Source organism: Notamacropus eugenii, chromosome 2 (assembly GCF_028372415.1).
Source record: "Notamacropus eugenii isolate mMacEug1 chromosome 2, mMacEug1.pri_v2, whole genome shotgun sequence".
Lineage (NCBI taxonomy): Eukaryota > Metazoa > Chordata > Mammalia > Diprotodontia > Macropodidae > Notamacropus > Notamacropus eugenii.
This window is the reverse complement of record NC_092873.1, coordinates 158761375-158782645: the sequence shown is the minus strand read 5'-3', so window position 1 is coordinate 158782645 and position 21271 is coordinate 158761375. Positions and strand designations below refer to the sequence as shown.

Below are 21271 nucleotides of genomic sequence, written 5' to 3'. Positions count from 1 at the left end.
GAAGATAGATGCATCACTGAGGTTAGCACGTTTGGGCAGTTAGTGAGTATTTTATGAGCAAAGAGAACTCTAACCAGAGAGACTTTGGCTCTAACATGAGTTCTCATTTACATAGCACATTGGCCATGTACAAAAGCATTTCCTTAACGTCAATTCTGAGGAATAGGTTGTATAATTTTATTATCCTTTCTTTATGGCTGAGAGGCAACTGGGCATACTGAATAAAGAGCCAGCCTTGAAACCAAGAAGACTTAGATTCAAATGCTGCCTTTGACACCTGGTGGCTGTGACCCTGGGCAGGTTACGCAATAAATACTTCAGTGTTCTAGATAACTCTTTTACATTCTAGAAGTTGCAAAGAAGATGCCAATTTGCATTGGTTGGGGGAGTTTCCTCAAATGGAAGTTCTCTATGCCAGTGAAATCATAGGTCTAATGCCTCTGCTAATTTTAAAACTGAGGAAAATGAGGCTCAGAAAAATTGTGTGTTGCCAATGGTCACATAGATATTTAAGGGATAGAGCCAGGCCTTTGGAATCACAGTTCATTGTTCTTATGTTCTAGGCTAGCTCCTTAATAGAGAGCAGGTACTACTGCTTGTCTGTTGGCATGGGCTTGTAATTTTCACCTGGGCAAAGTAAGTTATATGATCTTGCTGACATTTCTTCAGCAACATAAAAAATATTTTTATATTTAGAAAATGTAAAATAATGTATATTTTAATAATAATTTATCTTGTTTTTAACACATTTCCCAGTGTATCTTTTTCCTGTCCTCTCCCACGGTCACTCCTAATAACAATGAATTAAAAACAGCAAACCCCCCAAAACATAAAACTTTAAAAAGTTCAGCAAAATTAACCAGCGCATTGAAAAAGCCTGACATATGCAGTCCTCTATTTCTTCAGCAATAACATTTTTAATAGAAAAATTGCCCTTTCTTGTTTAATGTTTTTCATCTGTGCAAAATGCTGCTCTTCCATCAAGCAAAGGGATTTCTGAAAGCAAAGCTACAAAGGTAGCACAAAAACACTGAGTGGACCTGTTGACTTTTGGACAGCTAAATCTAACCAATTTAAGTCCAAACAATGCCCATATAGTATTCAGATAGGCCTTTTGTGTATATTCAGATCATTTTTTAAAATGAAAAACAAATCTTGTCTAATTTTTAGACAACCAATGTCAAGTTCTCAAATGGATAGATTTTTTTTTTTAACATATGTCCTAAATAGCAATGACCCTAATTCTATATGAGTCTTTCTGGATGTGCTTAATGTTATGAGTGCCCAACTGAAGTGCCAATGAACATCCAAACTGGGTTCCCAAGTTTGGAAGCACAATGCCTTGAGTTTACTTGTAGGTTACTGCAAAAAAAAAATATTAAAAATGTATACACACATATCTAAAAAGAAACTTCCCCAGTGCCACACACTTAAAATTGCCAGTCGCAAGACTCTAAAATCATGTACTAGTGGTTTTAGAGGCATCACTTACCATAGCATCACAAATCAAATTCCCCATGTTGCATTCCATAAAACGGCAGGATTGTGTGGAGCCATCCAGATAAACAATGGTTTTCCCTAACTCCTGCTTAGAATAATTGTCCAGTTTTACCCTCCACCTGTCGATTTCTACTTTTATGGATGGATCTAGGAGAGAAACAAATCCTGTGGTTTGAGCTGGTTCATAAACCTTACACCACACCTGATTCTTGGAATCATGTCAAGCTGATCATCATGTGCACATTGGCACACTATATTTTGACCCAACAGTACAATGTCATCTAAAAAAGATTGGTTAAAGTCATCAAAGGTACAAGTAAACTTGACGGTTCCAGGATTGAGAGAGATTTTAAAGTTGAGCCTAGTAATTCTGGAAAATAAAAACTTTGAAAATGGATATTTTGCCCTTCAGTCAGCCAGAGCTGGCAAAAGTGAAAAACATCATATAGTTTGACAGCACCTGGTTCAGGTACACTACAGGGTACATTGTGATTGATAGTTGGGGCTTGGGGAAGGATGGGCTCCAGTTAATGATGTTGTGCGAGATAAAGATCAGCCTGAGGAATGCAGACGTGATGAGGAAACTGATAGTGTCTGATGGTGACTCCATCAGAAGGAGCAGGGACATATACGTAGAGGATACAATCAGAGTGACGTGGTACCCAGAATGAGAAGAATGCACAGGAAAATGACTTTTTAAATAGGATACTGTTAATGTGTAGTGTTTTAATAAAATTCCTTTTTATTTGTTTCATAATTAATATCAATTGCTCAACAAACATTTGTTAAGTATCTACTACATGCCAAGCACTGTAGTTAGTACTAGGGATACAAAAAGTGCCAAACGACAGTCCCTGCTCTCAAGGAGCTTACAATCTAATAGGGGAGAAAGCATCATTATCATCATGTTAATAGCTAACATTTACATTCTTACTATGTACTAGCTTACATTTATATACTTACAACGTAGTATATCTATATATACATATACATATACATATACTATATAGTAACATATATAAATAAGTGTATATTTTATGTATATAATTATATATTACATACACATAATTATATATAAATATAATATATATATATACATATATAACTTAATATACATTACATATATACTTAGTAGGCACCATGCACTTTAAGTCCTTTACAGTCATCTCATTTGATCCTCACAACAATCCTGGGAGGTAGGTGCTATGACTACCCCACTTTACAGATGGGGAAACTGAGGCATGTAGTGGCTAAGTGACTTGTCCAGGGTCACACAGTAAGTATCAGAGGCTGGATTTGAATTCAGGTGTTCTTGTCTCCAGGTCTAGCTCTCCATCCACTGTACCATCTAACCACCCCAACAACATTATAGGAAACAACATGCAAACAAATGTGTACAAATCAAGCTACATACAGGATAAATAGAAAATAATTAACAGTGAGAAGGCACTGGAATTAAACAGGATTGGGGAAGCCTTCCTGTAGAAGGTGGAATCTTATGATCCCATTTTATGGATGAAGGAACTGAGGCTGGAGAGATGAGGTGACTTGGTTGGCTTCACATAGCCAGTCAATGTCAGAGCCAAGACTTTAAATCTGGACCTTTTGACAGGGGCATCTGAGTGGTACAAGTGGTTAGAATTCTGGACCTGGAGACACAAAGACTGGCATCCAGATCTGGATTCAGATATAACTGCGTTACCCTGGGCAAGTCACTTAACCTTTATTTGTCTGAGTTTCCTCATATTTATAGTCACCCATCTCCAGGAGTTTCCATGAGGATAAAATGAGATAATGTCTGTAAGATGCTTAGCACAACGTCTGGCACATAGTAGGCACTTATAAATGCTTGTTGCCTTCCCATCTTCTTTCCTTCCACCATCCAGTGTTTTCACTACACCACTATGCAAAGCTTTCTCTGTTGGCAAGCCCTGGGCATATGGGAGAGGAGAAACATGGAACCAGAAGGAGGAAAGGGGGAAGAAATGTTGGGGGAGACACTGATACCTACGATAAGTAGAAAAGGGATCTCCAGTGTTTGCCTAGTGTTATTAGTGCTATCAGGGCAGCTAGGTAACACAGTGCAAAAAGTGCCAGGCCTGTGGTCTCATCTTCATCTTCACGAGTTTGAATCTGGCCTCAGATGCTTACTAGTTGAGTCACCCTGGGCAAGGCACATAACCCTATTTGCTTCATTTTTCTCATCTATGAAATGAGCTAGGGAAGGAATTGCCAAACCATGCCAGTATCTTTGCCAAGAAAACCTCAATTTTGGTCACAAAGAGTAGGACACATCTGAAACAACTGAATAACATTAAGGCTATCAACTGGACCCTGCTCTTGCAAGTGGGGGGTAAAGGCGGGAGAAATTTTTGCTCCCAGCCCCCACTTCCTGTTATGCATTATCACTGAAGTTATATCTCTAGTGTGTACCCTACTCCCCCTTCCTCCTTTCATGTTTTAAGGTGCCTAAGGAGGGTACAGAAAATGGAAAATGTCTAGCCTAGTAGGCAACTGTACTAAGACAGATCCTGCTACCACCCCTGTTCTGGACCAGCTGCCATCTTGTCCCTTCCTAGTTTCCATCTGCTCCTCCCTTTTCTAGACAGTGGGTGTGAGGGGGGAGAAAGGGATGAGAGGTGCAGGTTATGAAAGGAAAATGTAAAAAAACAATGATCAATAGCTAAGTAGAAAAATTTTCACCTATGGCTAGAATGTGTGTTGGGAATGGAGGTGTAGAGAAGAACTGGGAAGTGTGTACATGCGGTAGAGGGAGTAACAGGGTTAATGACCATGAAGACTGTGGATACACCCACTCTATGGGATGGAGAGAGATGTAGGAGGCAGACGGTATAGTAGTCAAAGTATGAAGATAGACACTACCATTTTGGGGCAGGCCATTGACTGCTGGGGCAAGTTAGGACATACTAAGAGCCAGCCTTTTATCTAAGCTTTTCTAGTCTCTAAATTATCACAAATCTCTTAGTTCTTGGTTATCTGATAAACTGAAGAAAGAGGAGTTTATAAACTTGTGCTCCCAAGGTAATGTTGCGCATCCCAATCTGTCTTCTAGAAACTGGTCATGGTCCATTAATTTGTGTAGACTGGGAGTGTATAAAGATAGAGCACAAACTCCCCTCCCCCAAGAACATAAAAAACTAAAACCAAGGAAAACATTTAAATATGAAAAACCAACAGGTGATGTTTAGTCTTTGCTGGGGACCAGTGCCTTTATACCATATGCCGACCATGCCAGTCATTCAATGGTTCTGTTAGACTTCTCAGTGCTAAGAGAAAGGTTCTGTCATGTTATCTAAACATTTATCTTCCTTGGTGGTGTTACTACTTCTACCTGGAAAAAAATCAACTAAAAATTAACCAGATGTGAGTTTCAATAACCAGATTAAACATTTTTAAAAGGTGGAAGAAAGCAGCAGGTGTAGCTAGCAGAGAGGAAGAGGGTTTCCAGTAGTCTAGAAGAATTAGATTTCTTAATAGATTTCTAGTATTTCTGTTTTGAAATAAACAAAGCAAGAAAAACAGTCACCCTCTTCTTCCTCAGGACTTGGCAAAATCCCCCACCCATCCCAGTTCCCCAATCTCATGTACCTTCTTGGATGCTGCTGTTGAGAAGGATAGGATTTCCATGTGACGTGGCTACATTTCCTTCATTGTCAAATTCAACATTTAGGTACCCCAGATATTTTCCAAATGCATAAGCTTGAACAACTGGGACCTTCTGCCCATCATCAGCTGTTACTATGAATGGATAGTCCCCAGCAGGCACTTCCTTGGATGGAGGAGGACGGCCTGAAACCAAAAGGGTAACATAATCCTGTAAGCCTGTGTTCACAGCTGTGTCTCTGTCTTGGCTTCTACAAAAAGTTAGTCAAGTACTAACCCAATCCTGAAGATAGTTAGGGAATTCCCCCAGAAATGCTGTCTAAAGAGTTTGCCAAGGTTGGGTTTTTTCCCCACTTTTAACCACAAACACTCATACATCCACTTGAGGGATTCTTTTCATTATTGTTGTGATTCTTTAGGTGCATCCCACCCTTTACCCCCTTCCATGCTCTCCATTGGCTGGTACATATATCTTCCCTTTCTCTCATCACTTGCTGGTCAACTTTCTGGTTATGGACCTCCACACATTGATAGTTCAATTCCGAAAGCTACCACCTCTCACTGAGATGTCCCAATGGGCAGTTAGGTCATATTGTAATTGTGGAGTGCCAGGCTTTGCTGACTTGGCAAGAGTTTTTAATCTTTTTTGTATCACTCTTGGCAGTCTGGTGAAACCTACTGGCCCATCCTCTGAATATTTTTAAATGCATAAAATGAAACAGATATACAAGAAAGGAAAGCAATTATATTGAAATACAATTATCAGAATATTTTTTAAAGCAAGTTTGCAGACCCAGGTTAAAAATCTTTGTACTAGAAAGTCATTTTAGTGGTTGTGTTTTTTTTTCTTCAAAGAAGTAGATTTTTCTTATCTTTTGTTTTTATGTCAAATTTTCCTTTGTAGTCCTCTTTCCTTCAGAGAAGGAAGCATATATATCTATATTTATATATACATATATACATATATGTATATATACCCCTTATAACAAAGATTTTTTTAAAAAAAAGGTAAAGAAAAAAATAAACAAATGTTCAATAAATACATTAAAAGCTGACATTTTATGCAGTGTTGTACCCTTGTGGATCCCTGGCTTCTACAAAGGAGAGGGGGAGGTTTCTTCAGAGAGTCATTTTGTAAATTAGCAAGGAGCTAACCTGCACTAGGGTATCTATTACATGCTTTGTGGACATCATTCAATTCAACAATCCACCAAATACTTATTAAGCACTGCAAAATAATCCCTGCCTTCAAGGAAGGTACATTCTACTGGCTGAAAGAATTGCATTTTCTATAAGCATGAATAGGGCAGCATGGGCTCTGATAGGGAAAGCCTATACAATCTTGCCATGTCTTGATGCCTGAAGTCTATCTTTATAACTGTGATCCTACTGGAGATTCTAGAGTGGGGCCAGTGGGCTCAGGTTATGCTCATGAGAGAGCCACATAGGGCTCTCTGCACATCTTCTGTTGTATTCCTATCACACAGAGCCACAGGCAGGTTGGGGTTTTAATGTAACAGACTGTGGTGTCCAAAAACGTGATGAAAATTTTTCTGATTATCAAAAGTAAATCAAGCAATCAAACAAGCATTTATGGAGCCCTGGCTACACAAAGACAAAAATGAAATAGCCCTTGACCTTAAGGAGTTAACAAATACATTTTAAAAATATATGCAAAAGAAATGTAAGGTAAATTTGTGGAGTAATGGGGGGGAGGGCAAAGAGAGGACACTGGAAGTTGATAGGATCCTTAGGAAAGGATTCATGTCAAAGGTGGCACTTGAGCGGAGTTCAAAGGAAACCAAAAGGTAGAAGTGAGGTGGCTGTGCCCACCAGAATTGGGGAGCAGCCAAAACAAAAGCATGAAGATGGGAGGAAATCAGCCCCTACTCTTGACCTTTCCTTCCGTCTCTTTCCTATTTCTTCACCAGGCACATGCCTGCCCTCAGACATGAAGACTCAAACAGTCAAGAAAAGAACCCAAAAATTCATCTGAGATTGATAGGTCAAGATTACGTGACATTGGCATAAACCCAGAAACACTGACAATACCATTGAAAGATAACTCAAGGGTCAGGTCTTGATGCCCAACACTGGTTACAGAAACAATAAGAAGATAAACCACATGCTGCCCAGTGAGTTCAGGAAACTATGGATTCACAAGGTCCAAGAACTTACTGAGAAGTTCTCCAAAGACAACTAAGTGGTAAAAGTGGGTAGAGTGCCCAGACCAGAGTAAGACTCATCTTCATGAGTTCAAATCTGTCCTGACACTTACCAGCTGTGTGACCCTTAACTTAAGTCACTTATCCCTGTTTACCTCAGTTTCCTTATCTATAAAATGAGCTGGAGAAGGAAATGGCAACCCACTCCAGTATCTTTGCCAAGAAAACCCCAAATGGGATCACAAAGAGTTGGACAGGGGGCAAAATGGACATGACTACAAAATGACTGAACAGCTAAATAACTCTCCATAAAGAAATCGAATCTTACACTGTGCAATGATCAACTATGACTGACTTAGCTCTTCTCAGCAATACAATACCCAATGGAACATGCTAACCACATACAGGGAAAGAACTGATGGGGTCTGTCTGAAAACAGATAGAAGCATACTATCTTCATTTGTTAATTTTTTTTCTTTTTGCAAATCGTAATTGTTTTGCAAACTGTTTCTTCTTTCACAGCATGACTAATATGTAAATAGTTTTATATGATTACACACATATAACCTAGATCAAATAACTTATCTTCTTGGAGAGGGGAAAGTAGGGAAAGAGAGAAAAATTGTAACTCAAAATTATATAAAAATTAATTGAAAAAATTGTCTTTACATGTAATTGAAAAAATAAAATACTATTGAAAAGGAACAAAAGCTCAGGGCAGTTAAATGATTTAATAATAATAGTAGCATTTATAGAGAGTTTTAAGTTTTACAAAGTGCTTTACATGTATCAACTTCTTTTATCTTCATGCTACAACATTGTGAGGTGGGTGCTATTATGATGCCCATTTTATAGATAAGGAAACCGAGGCACAGAGAGTCTAACTGACTTGCCCAAGGTCACACAGCTGTAAATGTCTTTCTAATTCCAAGCCCTGTGCCCAGTCTATTGTACCACCTCTCTTCTAAGGTCATAGAAGGACTACGAGGCAGATTTCAGTCCTGGAACCCAGGTCTTTCAGCCTTGTTCTTTCCATGCTCTTTCTCAAATCCAGTCTTAGAATTCACTCCTGGTTTCTTTCTCACTCTCTGTGTCCAACACAGAACTAGAATGAGTATTTCTGGCTTAACTATCTTCACAACTGACATCTGTGCCAGGAAAAGACAGACCACACTTGACTAGATTGAAGGCATCTTCCAATGGCACTCTACCAGGGAAGCCTATTTATCTGTAAGAAGAACAAACAGGGTGAATAAGCCAAAAGAAGTCTCACCCTGAGGCTTCTATCCAAGGGCATAAAATTCTGTACAAACCAGGATTTCTAAATTAAAAAAAAAAAAGACTGCCAAGCCCTATTTCTCATCTATTTGCATCCTATGAAAAATGGTCTTGGTCTTGATTTGAAAGCCAACCAATAAACAAAAAAAAGGAGATGTGTGCACAAGTATAGCACAGGAAGGACCTGAGATCTGAGATGTGGTGAGATCTTGTCTTCTAGATTCCAGTGAAAGTACTGAGTGATGACGGGTGTTTACTCTACATACTACTGCCTTAGAACTTTCGCAATGAAATTACCAAGTGATGAAGGGTGTTCATAGACCTTGAGTAGCCCTATGGACATCAGGATGGCTGAGATCACCATACTATTTCAACAGTTTTCATAGCCAGTCCCACACTATTCCCAGAACCACAACTATTTTAAGTTGTTGGGAAATTCTGCTAACGGGGATGGGATAGGAACTGGAGCATTCCAGAAATTGGCATGGGGAGGGAAGGGATAAGGAGACGAGAGAATTTCTCTAAATTGATAATGCCCTCATTTTTTCCATCCCCAACTACATTGTATTTACTTATCTGTGTTCATGGTGTTTCCTTGAAATAAAATACAAACTACTTGAGTACAAAGACTGTTTTGTTTCTGTCTTTGTTTTCTTATCTCCATAGTGAGCAGCACTTTTTTTTTAGTGGACCTGTGATTCCCTTGGTACAGGGAAGTCCCAGTGAGGCAACTCCCTCTACCAGTGTAGATCTGCGTACATAGATAGATAGGACCTAAGGATATAGTCTTAGGAGAGTTGCCTAGAACACTGAGATTACCCAGGGCCACACAAGCCTGGGTGTGTCAGAGGCAGAACTTGAACCCAGGGCCTTCTGACTCAAGGTTAGTGATATCCATCATACAATAGGAGCTTAATAAATGCTTATTGAATGAATAGTAGTGAAATAGTCAGGGATGGGGGAGGGGGAGTGCAATTCTCAGAAATATCCATAAGGCGGCAGGGTGACCCTGTACTCAACTCTTTCCCCAGAGACCAAGTTAAAATAACTTCTTACAAGTTTACGAAACCTTTGGCAGTCTGGTGAAGCTTGTGGTTCCCCTCTCAAAATTATATTTTTAAATGCATAAAATAAAAAGTATTATGAAGAAAATAATAATTTAAATACAATCATAATTTTTTTTTTTTGAAAATTCACTGATTAAGGATATATGTGCATAGGAAAGTTAAGGAGTCTGTTGGAGATACTAGGAGATTCATGATAGGAAATGGATAATTTGCAAAACTCTCCTCTTCCTTAGACTTTATTTAGCTGCCTTTCACCTATTTTTCTGAAGGGGAAAGGAGCTACCCTGACCCAAACTGCTGTTCGATCTGAGGGCAAACATTACCTAAGAAAACTAAACATCTCTTAGACGACTAGATCCACAGACCTAAGACTTTTTCTTTTAATACTCTTTTTTGTTCTCTGCCACTCACATGCTAACTAGTCTACACAAAGAACCAAGGAGAGCCTGGAAATGATGTGGCCCATTACCAGCCACAAGGACCACTAGGCTTTGCTCAGGTAGCAAAGACTTCAGCCTCTCTTCACCCTTATTTTGACATCCCTCCCTCTCCCCTCCAATGGAACCCATAAAACCACTAACAGCAGAAATACAAGTTCCACAGCAATATTCCTCATCTGAATCAAGTGATTGAATCAGCCTCTCTCCCTCTATGGTACCAGCCTCTAACTTTAGAAACCCAATGGATCTTCCCAGCTTTTGAGAAATCTGAGTCTGAGATACTAGTTCCAGCTCAAGCATGATCTTCTTACAGCAACATTATCAAATAAGATTTGTAAAGTGCCAGATTCCCCAGCTGCTGGTGCCTTCCCTTCTAAACTACCTTGCATTTATTTTGACTACATGCTATATATATGTGTATGGGTTGTCACATGTGATGGGACTAACATTTACCAGTGTTTTGAGAGAAATTATTATTTCTCTGTTACGTTGATAATCAATTATTGATTTGGGACTAAAGTTTTTCCCCTTCCCATTTCCTCATTCAGAAATCAGCCAGCCTTTGAAGGGCAAGACTGATGATAAGATGAAATCTTGGGCAGATGTATCCCACTGGGAAAACTCAGATCTAACCAAAAGGTAAAGAAATTTTAGTTTAGGTGAACTGGTAGATGCTGGTCCATTGTGATTTAGTCAGGCAGGTCTGGGTGGAAGTGGATTCCCCCTTTTGTCTAGATTATCCTAGATGGGGTGCTATGAGAACAGATAAATCTCTTTGGGAGAGGAATATGGGAAGAGTAAGTCAGAAAATTTCAAGCTCTCAAGATTTTCCTCCTCAAAAGAGATAAAATAGCACCTCAGGATGAACACAGAGTGGTGAAAATAAATAAGAGAAGGGGCAGAATCCACGTCCTCCTGGGACAATTGGAGAAGATCTGAAGAAAAATCCCAGGACGAGGTGTTTTCCTTGTGAAGAATATGCAGCTCCAGGCTAGGGGACCATTTAAACAGTAAGTGCCAGTGCTAGGGTTAGCTAGGTTGGGAGGCTGCTTCAGCCCCAGACACAGGAAATTTTACCCCTGGGACAGTGAGGGGAGTTAAGCATCTGAGCCCAGGAAGATGGAGGACTTCTACTGACAAGGAACGCCAGACCCAGCTGTGCTGCAGAGAAGTGGTGGGGGCAAGAAGCAGCACATGTCCACTGAGTGCAAAAGCAATGGGGTGGGGATGGCACTGGCTGTGGGCACTTACAGGAGGCTGGAAGTCATGGTTTGAGTTCAGGGTCAGAGGGGAGAACTGAAGAGGGTTTGAGGCCAGAGGCATCACCCCCATCCTCCAAGACTAGAAGTGATTATAAAAATTAAACTATTACAAAAAAATTGTACAGGCAAAGGACAAAGAATCCAACCATAGAAAGCTATTATGAAAATAGAGAAGACAGGAGTTCATCTTCGGAGGAGGATACTGAAGCAAAGAAATCCTCTTTTACCCCAGAGATAGTAATGTCAAGTGATCACCTGTTCAAAAAGAATTCATTGAAGAACTTAAAAAAGACTTTAAAAATCAAGTGAGAGGGATGGAGGAAAAACTAAAAAGAAAAATAAGAGTAATCCAAGAAAAACAAGAAGACTGTGGAAAGAAAGTCAACCGATTAGAAAAGGAGATCCAGAATCTTAAGGAAGAAAATGACTCCTTAAAAATCAGAACTGGGTAAGGGGAAGCCAGTGAAGTTATAAGAGAGCAAGAAAAAACTTCAAAATATAATGAATGAAAAAATAGAAGAGAATGTGAAACATCTCATAAGAAAAGCAACTGATCTGAAGAACAGATCAAGAAGAGTAAACATAAAAATAATCAGACTACCTGGAAGCTATGATGAAAAAAAGAATCTTGATACAATAATATAAGAAATAACTAAAGAAAATTGTCCTGAGGCATTAGAACAAGAGGGAAAAATAGAAATAGAAAAAATCCACTGATCACCCCCTGAAAGAAATCATACAAGGAAAACTCAGAGGAATATTGTGGTCAAATTACAGAACCCCCAGCTCAAGCACAAACTATTACAAACAATAAGAAAAAAACAATTTGCATATGATGGTACCACAATTAGAATTACACAAGACCTAGCAGCGGTGACACTAAAAGATAGCAGGTCTTGGAACACACTGTATCAGAGAGCAAAAGGACTGGGCTTCTGGCTGAAAATATCATACCCAACAAAGCTAAGGTAATTCTGAATGAAAAAAATGGACATGCAATGAATTGCTAGACTTTCAGGATATTTTAAAAAACAAACAAAACAAAACCTGAACTTAATAGAAGATTTGACATACAAGTACCAAGAGAAATATAAGGTACATACCAATGTCCAATTACAAGAGACTCAGTAAGGATAGACTGTTTACTTTCTACGTATGTAAAATGTAAAACCTTTGTCTAAGATTGTTATTAGTAATTAGGTAGCTTATAAGAAAAATTCGGATAGAGCAGAGTATTATATGACTTTAGAAAGTAAAATCATTCAAGAACAGCTAAAGGAGTAATTATCTTATACAAGGAAGAAACAATACAGAGGAATTAGATGGGGGAGGGAGCCTATTAGTTCTGGAGACCTACTTTCATAGGGAATGGGTTCAAGAGAGAAAAATACATATATAAACAGTATAAAAGTCTTCTAAATTTAGAAAGAAATAAAACTCTAAGGGGACAGGGAGGGGAAAGAGAATAAAGAAGGGATCTCTAGAGGGAAAGGTGAGGGAATAGGTCAAAAGGGTATACAAAAGGGTATTCTGATTTATGGAAAGGGGAGGATAAAGAAAGAACTGTGTAGGGGGTAGGTTAAGTAATAGGAGGGCAAGGAAATGGGTAGAAGTGCAGTAGAGGAGTTAGGAGAGATAGGAAGATACACACAAACATAGAAACAAAGATTAGGAGTAGAATCTCTTAGGGAAAGTTTATGTTTATGTGTATATATGTGTGTGCATATGTGTATATAAGTATGTATATGTCTATATAGAAATATATCCATGCTTAGCTGTTGGGGGAAGGAGGAGGAACGGGGAAAAAAAGAACAAAATATAAACTGTACAGCAGAGAACAAAAGAAGACTTACAAGGAAGCAAAGAAAAGATGGACAGCTTTTAACACAGTGTGCCATATTTAATATATAGGCTTTCTTGAAATGGAAAGTTATTGTTACATATTTTGAATCCTCTTCCACGTTCAGTTGTGCACATGACATGTTTTTTTCTTTTCTTATTTTCATATTTAAATTTATGTTTATTTTTCTTTTCTTGTCACGCATTTAAGTTTTAATATTTTTCTAAAAAAAAAAATTAAAAAGTCTCTTTGACCAAAAATGAGTGATCAGGGTCACATTCCCCAGGGGTGGAGAACCTGCAGCCTCTAGAACACATGTAGCCCTTGAGGTCCTCAAGTTCAGCCCTTTGACTGAATCCAAACTTCACAGAACAAATCCACTTAATAAAAGAATTTGTTCTGTGAAACTTGGACTCAGTCAAAAGGCCACACCCAAGGACTTAGAGGGCCACATAGGCCATAGGTTCCCCACCCCTGCCAGAGTCTTATTAGAATAAGCCCACCTCTGGTAATATTCATTCTTTCATTACCTATTAACCAATCAGAGTTGATTTCTGCCCTCAGGGACACCCACACTTTCAGGGGCATATAAAGTGCTGAGTGGGTTCTATGAGGATTCTTTGGTTCAAGAGAGGTGGCCAGATAATCAATCCTTTTATTAATTACTCACTAGCCATAAAAAATAAAATGACTGTTAATTACCCAGAAACTACGTCTCTCGAACTTTTTATTTGTTGCAGTTTTGGTGATGCAGCTTCCCTCTCCCAGTTCAAACATGGGGTAGGTCAGGTCCCTCTTCTTTCCTTCCCTCCTTCATAAATGCTTATTGATTGATTGAATCAAATGGGATATAACTAGAAGGAACAAGGATAAGAGGAGAAAGTAGAGCTTAGAAGTCCTTTTTCAAGAAATCTACAAGTAAGCATCAGACAAGGCTACTAATGCTATCTACAGGTTTGGCATGACTTTCAGAAGAGGCATTTACAACCTAGAAAACAGATGGGAATGAATGTAGATGCATTTGGCATGCTCGGTGGAGAAAACAGGTAAGGGAAAGCCATCAGGACATAGTAGTCTGGATCTCTCTGTCTCATTCTCACACAGTCCCTGGGTTCAGAGTGGGAGCATTCCCAGCTTAGTCCCATCAGCTAGAGCTTGTGTTCCTCCTCCTCCTCCATTATGTCCTTTAATGACTCCACTGTACCTTCATGGTAGGGCCAGGCACTAGGAGAGTCTTCCAGAAGCAGACTAATTTGAACCAAAAGCAAGAAAGATCAGTTGGTGCTTATAAAGCCTCAATTACAAAAAGTTACAAATATGTTGTACAATATATACTATATATTTAAAATACATACTAGGAGAGGATCTCATAAATAAAAGAAGTTGAAATGCATTTAAAAATAAAATATAGATAATGGGAAGAAAATTAATTTTGTACTGGGATTAGAAGAAGGCTAAGGAGTTGTTGAGGTCTTGAGGGGACTTGTCAGACTTAGCATATCAATGTATGTAAAAGAATGGAACCTTTTAAAACATGTTTGCTTGACAAGCATTTAGTAGGTACCTACTATGTGCCATGTACAGTGCTAAGGGCTGCATACAAAGAAAGACTAAGACAGTCCTTCATGTCTCTAGGAGTTCACAGTGTAATGAAGGAGACAATTTAGAAACAACTCTATGTGTATATGTGTATAAACAATATATGTATGTGCATATATGCGTGTATATATCATTTGTATATAATATATAGTACAATATTTAATATAGAATATATAATACAATACGTATTATTTGTACATACACAATTACCAGTCCTTGGAGGTAAGTTGGAGGTAAGTTTTAAGTACCTTCCTACAATTTTACCTCCACTGAAATTGCTTCCCCCAACCCGCTCTGCTTACTTCCTCCACATCCCCCACAGCCCAAGAGAATTCTCAGGCTAACTACCCAACAAATTTTCACAAATTTGTAACTACTCAGTTCCTAGATCTGCTACTTACTGTCATCTTGGGGAAGTTACTAAAAAACTCATATCCCACTGGTCTTGCTTTTCAAGACCTTCTCTGAACCTCAGTTTTCTTATCCATAAAATGAATGTTATATTCAATGACTTTTAAGGTCTCTTCCAGTTCTAAAGTCATGATTCTATGATCTACTTTTATAACAAAAATAAAATTAAAAAAATAGTAAGACCCAGGGTTTTGTTACTGGCTAAGATGGAATCAGCAAAGCCTGATTGGCTTTGGGAGGGAGGAGAATATTCCAGGTGCTACCAGCATAATAAAGCCACAAAATAAATAAATATTCAGCCTGCTACTCACTGGTAGGGAATGAATACCTCTTCTCAGCTTTATCATCCCTAGACTCTCCTTGCTAGCAATTGCTAAGAACAGTTCTCTATAACACTGTCCTCCTACTTCATCTCCAGATTTACTCAGATCCTTCCCTCACCCAGATTTTAATTGACCTCTTGTTAACCACTAGTTAAGTTGCTCTTGGGTCCAGCTCCCAGTTCTCCCAGACTTACCTGTTTCTCTTCCCTGTTTGTCTGAGGGAGAGCAAATACCCAAACTCACTCAGTCTTAATTCTGTTTAGACAGTACAGAATGGTGTTGGGCAACCAGTGGAATGAGTGGGTCAGACTTTTTTTACTCCCTCTAGCTGTCTGAAGCTCAAAGAGCATTTCTAACATATCTCCGAGGATCTCCAAGTATTCTGTATTTCATTGGGATCCTATACATTGAGGGAGCTGTTCTTTGGGGAAGAGTTGTTGCATCAAATTCCTATTAAGATTCTAACTCTTCTCAGCACTACACAATTTCTCCTAGGTTAAATTTAAAAAGAATTTTAAAAAATTTAAATTTAAAAAGAATTTTTAAGTAAGTTCTTCCATCATCAACATGGGACTTCTGTAGGGGCAAAAACTTCACTAAATCTATTTCTGAACCTTGATCTGCATGTACACCTTTGACTGAGGTGTACAGACTCTCCAGGCAGCTCTGGGCCTAGAGTCAGGAAGACATGAGTTTAAATCTTGCTTCAGATACTTACAAGCTGTGTGACCCTGGACAAGTCACTTAGCCTCTATCTGCCCCACTTTCCTCAACTGTAAAGTGGGAATAGTAAGATTGTCTCTGACATATTATTATTCAGTGGTTTTTAGCTGTGTCTGACTCTTTGGGGACCCCATTTGAGGTTTTGTTGGCAAAGATACTGCAGTGGTTTGTCATTTCCTTCTCCAGTTCATTTTACAGGTAGGAAGCTGAAGCAAACAGAGTTAAGTGACTTGCCCAGGGTCAAACAGCTAGTAAGTATCTGAGGCCAGATTTGAACTCATGAAGATTAGTCTTCCTAACTCTAGGCCTGGTACTCTAATCCACTATACCACCCAGCTGCCCTACCTTGGTACATAGTAGGTGCTTAATAAATGCTTGTTTCCTTCCTTTAATGAGATCTCATGGACGTTGCTGAGATGATAAAACAAGAGAATTTTTTTGGGGGGGGGACAACAGCAGTATCAGAGTTTCTAGGAAAGGGGTGGGAGAACTTTTTTTCTGTTACCATCAATCCACTGACAAGAGGAGGAGGACAAACAAACAAAAAAGGAGGGGGACATAATCTTATTTAGCTTTTCAAAAAGCAGTATGCCTTTATGACCCCACCCCTCTCCTCCATTCTGACTATTTTTATTGAGATAACAAAGGGAATCTCCCACTCTGTTTCTCACTTTCCTGGTTTATTTCCCCTACTGAAATTTTCCATTTATTTGCTTGTAAAGTTAAGACTTGGGAAAATGAAACTATTCAATAAAAGTAACTGATAATACAAAAATATTCTTCTGTTCTCGAAGTTCTATTTGATGTCAAGTTGAGGGGGGATGGAAAGGAGGGAGAGAGGGAGAGACAGAGAGAGAATGAGGGAGGGGGAGGAAGGGAGGGAGAAAAGGAGAGATAGAGAGAGAAGGAGGGAGGGGGAGGAAGGGAGGGAGAGGGGAGAGAGAGAGAAAGAGAGAGAGAGAGAAAGAGAGAGAGAAAGAGAAAGAGAGAAAGAGAGAGAGGGGAAGATAAAAAAAGGAAACTATCAGCTGAAGTCTCAAGAAATAAAGATCATCATGATGGGATACAGGCTTGTGCACCACGTAGCACACAAGATACACCTCAGCACTCATTCTTTTAAACAAAAACAATTCAAAAACACATAATGTTCTATGTTTCAAAAGATAAAACCACTGCCAAAATTAACCATCAAAAGCAGTTTTCTTCTAGATGAAGTTTGCTGGCACAAGTGTCCCAGAAATCTCCCTTTCCCCCCATTTTTTTTGCCCTGGAAAGGAGGTAATGTTGTATCTTATTTTACATAGGAATGAATGCATGAACAATTTATTAAGTGCTTGTCATGTGCCAGGCATTGTGTTAAGTACCTGGGATACAAACACTAGAAGGAAGGCTGTCCCCACCTCCTAGGAACCTGTGGGGGTCACAGGAGGTCCTGTAGGTCATCAAGTACACTTCTTCGACTGAATCCAAACTTCAAAGAACTAATCCCCTTAATAAAAAATTTGTTCTGTAAAACTTGGATTTGGTCAAAAGACCACACCCAAGGACCTAGAAGGCCACAGGTTCCCCATCCTTGTCCTATGAGATTACATTCTAACAGAGAAGAAACAACACATATTGGAAAGTGGTGAAAAAGGAGGGGCACTTTGGTTATGAATATTCTTGAGAGGGTAAGTGGGGAATAGATAGGGACAAGGGAGGAGCTGATCTGATCATGGTTTGAAGTGGAAGGGAAGGAGAAGAAAAATTGGGCAAATAGCAAAGCAGTTGGCAGTTAGTTGTTGTGTTTGTCCATTTTTGACATCAGAGAAATGATGACATGACTTGCAGTTGACTTTGCTTTGAGTTAGTGAGGGCTGTGCAAGGTCATCAGCCTCACTTTCTCCTCCAAAGCCATTTGGGTCCAGTGACCAGATATTCATCAGGATGACTGGAGATGGCCCAGGATGCAATGGGAGACTTTGGCCTTTTTTAGGCAGGTCTTTTCAGGTACTCACTTAGAGGGAGGTAAGGCCTATTCAGTGAGTAGGCCTCTTTAAGAAGCGAGTCAAGGGATGGCCCCTTTAATTAGAAAGAAAAAAGAAAAAAATCAAGCTGGGAGGAAAGACCCTCAGGGTTGCTGTTCCATATAGAGGAGGAATACCAAGGCTATAGAGGAGGAAATTAAATGAAGCATGACTGGGGTTTTCTTGAACTGGTAGTCTGGGAGAGTCGGTTATCAATGAAGGGCTGATAGGAGACAACCAAAGCTGAAGTTCCTCTGTGGCAAGATCTCTTTTATAGCTTAATGGCGCTCTGGAGCAAAGGGAAGAAGATAAGGGTCACTTTTATGGAGAAACAATCCCATCTTATGTTTGACCTTTCAAGATATTGTAACTAAAACTTTTAAAGCTATATTATATTTTAGCAACTTTAAGTACAAATGGAGAGGTCTTGATGTAATTAAGCTGAAGTTTAAATCTAGCCAAGATTCCTTATTTCTGTTTATTGGAATATGACATTTAACAGATGGCTAAATAAGTATCCATATTTTGAAAGATGAAAAGGATAAGGAATCTAGTGGATTGGGCTTAAGAAATTGGGTAAGTCCCACTCAATACTCATACCCTATTGTGCAACAATTTTCTTTGAAATTGTAGCATCATGTAGTAAGAGGCACACAAAGCTAAGAGCAGTATCTAAATATTTAGTCATTAAAAAATATATTTTATTCCCTATCTTACATAGTTGCAAATCAACACTCCCATTAGGTGTGTAACAATTTTTCTTGAATATAGAATATCCTGTAGTTAGAAGCACATAAAGCTATGGGGAATTTCCAAATACTGTCTTTTTTTTTTCTTTAGCAAGTGCTTCATTCTTGATCCTACCCAGTCGTAAATATCTTCTCAGGTATATTTAAGCCTTCATACAAGTCCTATTCTGATTCCTTACTATGGCATGGATTTGATTCTGCAGTCTCAGAGCATAGAGAGTATGCCAGGGGATTGAAGGTCCTAGCAGGTTCTACCAAGCTGTTAAGGATTTGGGGTATAGTCTTAGCAATAGAAAGTGTGTGCCTAGTTTGAACAGAAGGAAGAAAGCAATATGGGTTATATTTGGAAAACCATACAGTTATCCCTTTCATATTGTGATTTTCCCCAGAATGGTTTTAATATAGCACAGGTTGGCATAAGAAATTAATTGGGAATTTTGGGGAGTTTTGTAGAAGCTACTGACCATACAAAAGGCCAGCAGATGACACAGAATAAGTATAGAAACTCAGAAATGCATAAAATATATATGTATTGTATTATATATTAGAGCCTATGACCAAATAGCCCAAAATTTACAATAAGGTATGTAAACACTCCATAAAAGAAAAAGAAAAAAATTCAGACTTCTCTAATATGAAAGGAGGGCCAAAAATTTTTATGCAGATTTTCCAGATCAAGGGGACGTAATTCCCCTAATTCCATGATATGGAAGGGATAACTATATAGTACTTTTAATGATAGCTCAACTACCATTCACCTTCCCATAAACTCACATGTTTTAACGTGGACCAGTATAACTAAGTATGGAAAGACTCATCAAACATAAAATTGGCCAGCTGTGAGGAACAAAAGGACCTGTGTGGTCAGCTTTGGTTTCATCCCCACTGAATAGGGGAAGCAGAGCAGCACAGAAAAAATTCAGAGGGGGCTGTTACACAGTACTTAGAAGGTCAACAAACACCAATCTAATGGTTGATACTGTTGCTATATGGAGTGTGTCCAAGTAGCTAATGCAGAGCTAAAGTAACAGAACCGAATCTATATTGATACCTCTCTCTATAAAACCAGAAGACATTTTAAAAATGCCACTGAAAGGGACGGCTCATTGGATTCATAACATACTCAAAGGTAACAAGAAATGCAACTTTAGAGAATACCCTGTTATCTCTCCTTTTCGTGCTCAGCACAAGCAGAAGTGAAATGGCTACTATGAAGCTAAATATAGCTTGAAAGAGATTTTCTGCAGAGAATGTAGAAAAATTCAATAAACCACTCCTAAGCATCTTGAAAAAACTAGAAACGAACCAGGTAACAAGAGAGATGGATGGGGAAAGAAAGAATTCCCACAAGGAAACTCCCATGGAGGGAAAAATAACAGAGGAGAAAACTAAGGAAATGAGCAAGAAAAAAAATCACTCCTCTTATAATGAAGAAATGCAATGGAATAAGAGAATAAGGATGAAACTCCAGAAGAAAATAACTCAGCAAGAACTGCAAACGGAACCGTAGAGAAAGACTGAAATGTCCACAAGAATCTACAGTTTGGAAGGAAAGTCTAATAAAATAATGAAAGGAGCATATAAGAATGAAAATAAGAATTCTTAATGAAAAGCTTGGGGAAAAAATGGGAAATTTAACAAAGCAGTGGACATTCTGATTTTTTTTAAAAAATGAAGGATCATAGTCTCAAAGATTTAGATGGCCTAAGCAATCATCTAGACCGATGCTCCCTTTTTCTAGATAAGGAAACTGAGGCTCCTAGTAGTGAGGTGATTTGCCTACTTGCACAGTGGCAGGGCCAGGATTTGAAGCTGGGTCCTTTGATTCTAGATCTTGGCACCTTTTCCATTTATATTAGGGTGATTACGGTATGTCACTGGAAGGGCAACCCACTGACTTAGTCCATTAGTACTTATATCTCCCATCAGTAGCAAATATGGACAACGAGTCAGGCCTAGATTGAACAGGAAGAAAACAGCAAGATGGATTGTGTTTGGAAAACTATATAGCACTTTTAGTGATACTCAGCTACCACTTACCTTACCACGAAATCATGTTTTACATGTTGATCACTTTTCACTAATGGCAATGAATCATAGCACACATCTTAGAGCTATGAATGCTATATATCATAAAATACCAGAAGCAAAATGGCAAATGACCCAGAAGGGTAATAAGTAGGCTGGAACGTATTACTAGTTATAACTTGGGCAGAAGAAGCAATGTAGAAGACACCATAAACACACACATATATGTGTGTATACACACACACACATGCACACA

At 38.8% G+C, this 21271-nt stretch overlaps 1 protein-coding gene across 1 annotated transcript in view; it reads right to left on the bottom strand.

Annotated features, from left to right (window-relative positions):
• NT5E (5'-nucleotidase ecto) overlaps positions 1-21271 on the bottom strand; it is an 84106-nt gene that overhangs the window by 11791 nt on the left and 51044 nt on the right. The window contains exons 4-5 of the mRNA XM_072642759.1: positions 5110-5310; positions 1493-1647 (exon numbers count right to left, since the gene is read on the bottom strand). Of these exons, the coding sequence (XP_072498860.1) occupies positions 1493-1647; positions 5110-5310 (356 nt within the window). The remainder of the gene's footprint in view (positions 1-1492; positions 1648-5109; positions 5311-21271) is intronic.